Here is a 7,711-nt window from a genome sequence, read left to right on the forward strand (position 1 = left end):
ACTCTTTGCTGAGGTTTAGTGAGTTTTCTGCTAAAAAAAAAAAATTGCATTTGATAGAATGAAGCTTTGGGCAAAGGATGGCCATGGAATAAGTAGTGCCATGGCTATTCATGTTAGTTTTAGGCTACTCTTATATTTTGTTTACAACCGTGAGCCTGTTTGGCAAAATACACAAAAATGCTTTTCAGACCCAAACCATGATTTGGGCCAGAGATTTGCCAAATAGGGAGGAAAATGAACAAATCATGGTTTGGATCAAAACTATAGTTTCAAATGAAGTGGATTGGTTTTGCTTCTGACTCAAATTTGAAAGTCGTTGGTGTGATGATTATGCTTGTCAGAGAAGACCCCAATGGTATATAACAAAAAACTCCCCTCAATTATTCCTTCCTTCTTTTCACTCTCTTCATTCTGCCTTCAGTCCCTCACTCCTTCATAAATTAGAAACCATTCCACCTTTGCTCCCCCCGAGACACAACGCTTGCCGCCGGTGAAGTGGTCGTCAAGTCGCGATTTGAAGGCACTGGTGAGGTATTTCTTAGCTCTGCAAAAGACGATCGCGCCTTAGGTGGTCCGATTTGTCTATCATTGGTTTGCAATTGTTAGTGTGAAGCATCCTCCAATGGTGGTTTGGTGAGGTCGACGTCAATGGTTCCCTTGCTTAGATCCGCCACTCAGGTAAGCTCTCCCCTCTTGAATAATCATTTCTTCCCTCATGTATTTTCTTCATTCATGCATTGCATCTATCTCCTTCATTAATTTCGTTCTCAAATTTCGCTTGATGTTCTACCATACTGTTAGTGCATCATTTGGTGCAGTTTTTTTTTTCTTTTTCTTGGTTCATAGATCTATTTCCTTCTCAGATTTCCTTTAACCTTAGTTTGTTTTTTGTTTCAATGCTGGTTTGAGGGGGTCTTTTGCTTGGTTCATAGTTGTGGTTGACGTTTTGCTTCATTGGTGGGTTGATATTCAGTACTGGCTTCATTCGTTTTGCTTGGTTCAAAGCTGATTTCATTTTGCTTGCTCTATTGGAACCATGTCATCTTGTTACACTATTCAATTTCAAGGATCTGAGTTGCTTTCGGAGACAGAGAACCTATTTTTGGTCCATGCAGTTTACATTAGTTTTTTAAGATAGACATATTTGTAATCCTTGTAATTCTTTGTAATCCTGTTTTTAATGAAAGTTTCGGATGTTGTAGCTTAGCCGCATTCAAGTATTAACACAAAACACGAGTGTGATTATGTCTAAAAAATATCATGCCATTTCATGCTTATAATCTTCATGGAAAATTAATAATTTTCTATTCACAAAAAATTATTCATCTTCTCAAAAAATATATTTAATCTTATATTTTATTAATATATATACACATAGTAACAATTAATTAATGGGAGAATTACAATGAAATCCGAAGTAAGAAAACAATTGAAAAACAAGTCCCAAGGGTTGTTATTCTCACTATAGGACATGTTATTATAGGCTGTTGAGGTTGTTATTGGAACCTTTTAGTAATTATTTCTCTTCTATGAGATTTGATTGTAATTCTCCCTTAATTAATTATATTAAAGATCGGAGGTAGTATGTTGCTCTAAAAACTAGTTGTGAAAAAACGTTATGGGATTTCATGTTTAAAATTTTAAAGCAAATTAATATTTTTCTGTTGGCGAAAAAAATAATCATTTTTCTATAAACATATTTAATCCTATATTTTATAAATATACATACACATATTAATTATTTATTAATTACATTTTCTTGTATATTATTAATTATGTTGGTAAAAATTTATTATTAACAAATTTATTTCTTCAAATTAAAATATATTATAAAATCTATCTTTTATGTAATTATCATATTAACTTATACCCTTTTTAGTAATTTGCACATATAAAAAGTACTTCTGATAACAACTATCCAAACACTCTCACTTTATCAAAATCATTTTTTTACAAAATATATTCTCAAAAATAACTCTTTTCTCATAAGTTATTTTCCAAGCCATTGTTTGGTTTTGTCCAAATACCTCATGTAGCGTTGCCTAGGGTGTTTACAGGATGGGACGGGACTGGGATAGGCCTGTCCCAGTCCCATCCAATTGAACAGGGACAGGACACGGTTTTTATCATGTGTCCCGTCCCGTCCCATCCCAATCGGGATGTCCCGCTTCCCTTTTTTTGTAAAAAAAAAAACTATAATTTTTTATATGAATTTTTTATATGTTATAATACATTGGGCTTCTAAAGATAAAAATATTATTAAAAAATATTACGTAGAAAGCTCTATTATATAGTATAAAAAAGGTGTAAAAACAATATTGTAAAAAAAGTTAACGTACAAGAAATACTATATAATGACTTTAAGAATTATTTTATTGAGGAAGGAGATTTTGCTGAGATAATATTATAACTTAAAGCTAAAAATCACTATAAAAATAATAACTATTATTATTAAGTAAATTGAATAATCTAATAATAATTATTAATAAATAATTTTTAAAAGAAAAAAAAAACCCTAGGACGGGACGACCCTGTCCCACGTCCCGTCTCGTGCCCCGTCTCATCCTGAATTTTTTTTTTTTACCGTCTTGTCTCGAACTCATTGAGAACAGGACGGGACGACCTGGACAGGACAAATTGAACACCCTAACGTTGTTTCTAATCAGCTCCTTTCATCAACTTTGGACCGGCTTCATGTTCATACATTTAGTTCCCCCTTTCTATCTCTGGCGTATGGTACCAGGGTTTTTTCCAACACCCCAAAGGGTATGGATGTCCTGAGACACTGGGTCTGCCCTATGCCTTATAGCAGCGTTACTTCATGGAAGCAGGTCTGCGAGTTTTTTCGCAGGATGCAGTTCCAACTTCCAAGGGTATTAGAGCTTTCAGAGTTATTGTGTATGGAGAACGAATGGTTGGTGCAAGCAGCAACCTGTACTTTGGGCACGCTCACATCTGTTGGCCAGATTTGGGCATAGTACCAAATCCTTGGCCTCTTGCTTTCAACGTTGGGTTTCTATGATTTTCCATTCTGGCGTTTTACCTGTTCTTGTTTTATGCTTGGATCTTCTAGTTTGTTAACTTTTTGTTCGATGTGTGTTTCTTCATTTGTACTTGTTTTCTGTTGTTGGGCTTCACAGTTGCTTACTTTTGGATGATGAAGTTGTTTAGGTATCGTTTTATCTAGTTTTTAATAAAATTGTCTCTTATTACAAAAAAAAAAAGGGTGGCATTGCTACAACTATACATTAATTTATGTTTAGTAATGAACATAAGTACATAACATTCCACACATTGATCCAAGCAATTTCTTCACCAGGAAAAGAAAAGGAAAAATTCGCCAGGAATAAAGCGACAAACGGCAGGGTAGCCGTTTAATAGCATTTGTCGATAAATAAAGGCACTAACGTCCCTAATCACAATCTCATATAAGCACATCCACCTCGTGGCAACAGGCACGCAACATAATCTCGGAAACGCTTCAAATGTCGACAACGGAGGAGGTTACACATCCTACGGTAATAGCAGCCCCAAGCCAGAGACAGAAGTGATGACTGCCCTGTACGGAGGAATCCACACCTCGTTCAGATATAGTCAAATCTCAAGCATTTGCAAACTTGAAAAGGATTTGGGAACTCATGAGCTGTGGAAATGCAGTTAGACCCCCTCAGGACGAATTTTCACCTTCACCAAAAGAGCTCTAGTTTATGAAATTAAGATCTTCCAAACGAAAACCATGCTACGTATTTGCATATCAAATAAGCTTACAATCACAAATCACTCTCTCTTGCACAGATTAGCGGGCACATGGACACGGTCGATCAGTGCTACCATGATTTGTGAGTAAAGGACCTTGCGTGCAAATATTAGGGAAAAGTGCTAGTAATGTCAAAGGCTAAGATTTTGGGTTTTGAAAACGAATGATTGAAGGTGTAACCTAGCATTGGAGGCCGCAGCAAGAGATTCTTCGTCTTGTTTTTCCTTGGCCACAGCTAGCGCAGTAATATAAGCTTTTCTTGCTTCTTCCATCTTCTGCATCTCCATCTCGTCCAAATCATCCTGTTCAAGCAGAGATGTTTACTTTTAAAGTCAGCATGAAAGATGGCCAAAAAAATAGTCAACATGTAAGACTATACATTTCTTCTGCTTTAAGACCAGGCTGTTCAGTAAAATAAACGAGATTGAGGGACTCATGGGTCACGATTTCAGGAAGTTGACCTAGATCATACAGTTCAGTGTTGGAAACTTCGCCAAACACAGAAAGCATGCAAAATGAAGCTGCACATCATGGTTGTCAAAATATTCATGAACTCACAATACTAGGCACGTGACTGAATTCATATGGCTTGAAGTCATAGTCATCAGTGTATTCAGCAGCATCATATTTAGTCAAGCCTTCAAGTAGCAACATGAATGATGAAATATCCCCTTGCATGGAATCTATCTCTTCTCGAAGCATCTCCACTTTCTTGTTGGATGTCGTTGCTTCCCACTGTGTCTTTTCAAGAACAGCTTGCTTGTCCGCGAGTTTTATCTGTGAAAAAAGAGGGACAGGTTAAAATTTATCCTCCAAGAGGGATACCTTTTTTTGGCCTTTATTGTATTCACGATATGCCAAAACAGAAGTTTTAAGCATTACAAAAAATGTTTTGATCTTGAATATTGACGGATCCTGATGAGGATAGAGTTCTCTGCACACCAAAATGAGCCTTTGCTAATAAATCCAGTGTGGCACAATCTAAGACAACAGCCAACATTTCGAGAACATCGTTATCCTTGAGTAGAACCAGAACAAACAAAATCATGTTGGTGCTGACTTTGCACCTATGAAGCCTTCATAGGTGCCCCATGCATAGAGCAGCCCATATCCATCACAACTCTACAATTTAACCTTCAACACCTAAGGCAATCATGGCTTTCATTTTCCAATGACATGCAGAGGCATGCGTCAAGTACAAGTTTGAGGCGACTAATCCACCTCACAATGAATAAACTCAGCAATTTATTATGTCAAATTAGAGATGGAACAACAGAAGTAGTAGAATGGCACCTTAGCGTCAGAAAGTTGATGCTGAGTAGACTTGAGTAAAGAGTCCTTCTCTGAAGACTGGCGCATCAGTTCATCAATTTTTGTCTTAAGATCAGTCAACTGGATTCTTGAGTTGTCCGCTGACTTTAGATGTTCATCTTTCTCCAGTAATTTCCTCTGCAGATCCTCCACCTGCTCCTTCAACATTACTAATTCTTCTCTTTCCTTTTCAGATGTCAAAGCTCTTGAAGAAAATGTTGGTAAGCTGTCTGTGTCAAGGTTATTACTATCATTTTTGCTCTGTTCTTTTTCTCCATGGTCTTTTTTCTTTCTGGCAGGAATAGATTGACTGGTGTTCCTACCTTTTGAATCTGCCGTCTATCGTGGGACAACAAAAATCAGCTATGATGATCATGGCCAATGAATATCAGCAGAGACGCTGCATTCAAAACAAACTAAACAGACTCACAAGAAATTGTAACTTGAAAAAGAAGAGCTTCAGATGACCACATGAGCAATAGAAAGTAGTAAAACCAATGAAATGATGACAATGAAAACAACAATGTTCGAACAAGAATAGATTAATAATACAGCTCTTTGTAAATTAAGCTTCAGCCATTGAAAATGAGAATAAAACAGAGTGATAGACCTCAATACAAACAGTGTGCAGTTCAGCCTGGCTAATCTCTGGCTTGCCCAGCATCCACTGAGAACTGTGTTCTTTTGATTTCAATAATAAAATATTTCACCACCAGTCATACTGATAGGCCTCATTAATCTCATCTAAACACCATAACTAAGGGCTTTCCAATCTAAAAGCTTGAACTGAAGTGATTTAAACAAAGGTAAAATGAGAAATAAAAAAAATAACAGGTTAGAAAAAAGACACCCATTTTAAAAGCTTATACAATCAAAAGGCTGCGTCTCAATTGTAGAATCCATGTCGAATGCTCACAGACAACAAGGGTTACTGCATGTAAATCAATATTGACAACGCAAAATGTACAGAAGAATTAAATCATTCAACGAAGGATTAGAGGAAGGAAATTGCTAAATCAAGTGAGATGGATGTATACTCCATGTCAACCAAATTAACTCCAGGAAACCGCTAGATAAATGAAGATATCAACTGAAATGATAAGAAAGGAAAGAGAAAAAAAACTTATAAAGAACAACTAATCCCACATACCATTCAAGACAAGAAAAATGATCTTTGCCCAAGATGTGCTTTAAATAAAGCTATATCACATCAGAACCAATATAGAAAAGAGTTTCTCAAGGGTATGTCTGGCAGTGAGGGAGGAAGGGAAGCGGAAAGAAGGGTCGGGAAGTGATGGTCAAACTGTAATTTCCCTTCCCCTGTTCAGGAAAAGTTCTCCTCTAGAATTCTCCAAATTAGTAGACCTTAAAATTTTAAAGAAAAGAGGATTTTGGATGTGTTAAAAAATCCTAGTCTTGTTGGGTAAACTGAATATTAGGATTAAATACTGTATATTTTGCTTTGTGCATTAATAAAGGTATTTTTTTGCCTCTGTGATGCCAAACAGACCCTCCTTATAACAAATTCCCAGACAAGGGAAAGGTTTTGATGAACAATTCAATTTCCCTCCATTATACCCATTCAATCATACCCCAAGAGTTAATACCACAAAATATGAAATTCTGACTAATAATGCGCATATAGCATGCATTTAGAAAGTGATCAGAAGCTCAGAAACTCAAATCATGAGCTAAACAAATGAGCATAAGAAGTCTTGCAGTCTTACTCTTTTAGATAACGTTTCTCTTGAAGGTGTCTTGGTGTAGACCATAGAACCACGGCGGGTGAATGAACTGCTTGCTTTACGATCCTAATCATGCTTAAACAATAGGAATCAGAAAATTGACAAAGAAACTATTTGAAGTTCCAAACAATAGGAATCAGAAAATTGACAAAGAAAATATTTGAAGTTCCACATTAGGACACGCTTGACAAAAGAAAAGAAAAAACACGAAGAGAGATGGAAAAGGAAAAATAATTAAAGATCGAATTTACTGCAATTTCATCGTTTGCAGTTCAAATTACCATCTTTACAGCACAAAGATCACAAAACAAAGTTTAACGGTCCAAGTTATAATATTTCCTTCCAGTTCCTTCATTTTTACTCTCAGGAATCAGTTTCCCAACCAAGAAATTCATTTAACAACCGGGAACAGCCAACTCGCGTAAATCATCCTAGAGCTGAATTTATCCATCTCACATAAAAACTCAACATCGAAATACCCTCCAATGCTCCCATCAACCAATAATGAGCAACTTTTGATTCTATTATACAAAGAAATTATAAAAGGATAAGAGAAATTACGATGAGGGACTGAACGAGCGGAACAATCTCGACGAGGTCGTTGAAAAGGACGCGATCCAAGCTCCCATTAGCTCCGGAGGCAGTGGAGGAGTTAGCAAGCGAGAACTGAGCTTGACGTTGAGTGAAGGACGAATTGTCGTCCGCCGAAAGCCAAGAATTTGGATCGCCGAAATTGGAATTCTCTTCCAAGTCCATGAAATGCTGCCCCTCGTACATTTCTTCCTTATCCTGATTTCTCAAACAGAGGATCCAGATGAACAGGCGGAGATTGGGTTGAGAAGAACACGGACAGAGAGAGGGTGAGACTTGAGAGATGAAGTAAAAGCTCAGCCAGCAG

The 7,711-nt window shown here is 36.8% G+C and overlaps 1 protein-coding gene across 2 annotated transcripts; it reads right to left on the reverse strand.

Moving 5' to 3' along the window:
• Window positions 1-3,252: 3,252 nt before the first annotated feature.
• LOC114721877 (protein MICROTUBULE BINDING PROTEIN 2C) lies at window positions 3,253-7,711 on the reverse strand. Of its 2 annotated transcripts, XM_028907771.1 has the most exons (6): window positions 7,375-7,711; window positions 6,796-6,879; window positions 5,051-5,407; window positions 4,316-4,534; window positions 3,938-4,059; window positions 3,253-3,559 (listed from the first exon to the last, which is right to left on the reverse strand). In XM_028907771.1, exons 1-6 carry the CDS (start codon window positions 7,588-7,590, stop codon window positions 3,514-3,516), a joined length of 1,044 nt encoding a protein of 347 aa, XP_028763604.1. In that variant the 5' UTR covers window positions 7,591-7,711; the 3' UTR covers window positions 3,253-3,513. The 2 variants fall into 2 exon arrangements, with proteins under 2 accessions (XP_028763604.1, XP_028763603.1); XM_028907770.1 differs by lacking the exon at window positions 3,253-3,559 and having other exon boundaries at window positions 3,645-4,059; window positions 7,375-7,710.

Source organism: Neltuma alba, unplaced genomic scaffold (assembly GCF_004799145.2).
Source record: "Neltuma alba isolate B1F8T4 unplaced genomic scaffold, ASM479914v2 tig00012074_pilon, whole genome shotgun sequence".
In the NCBI taxonomy this organism is placed as follows: domain Eukaryota; kingdom Viridiplantae; phylum Streptophyta; class Magnoliopsida; order Fabales; family Fabaceae; genus Neltuma; species Neltuma alba.

What these genes read in the sequence shown, in the direction of transcription:
- LOC114721877 (XM_028907770.1), bottom strand. Translation starts at nt 7,590, where the DNA reads ATGTACGAGGGGCAGCATTTCATGGACTTGGAAGAGAATTCCAATTTC. An exon ending in CGCTCGTTCAGTCCCTCATC is followed by an intron (nt 6,880 to 7,374) that starts GTAATTTCTCTT and finishes AAGCATGATTAG; the next exon opens with GATCGTAAAGCAAGCAGTTC. An exon ending in GAGAAACGTTATCTAAAAGA is followed by an intron (nt 5,408 to 6,795) that starts GTAAGACTGCAA and finishes GTCCCACGATAG; the next exon opens with ACGGCAGATTCAAAAGGTAG.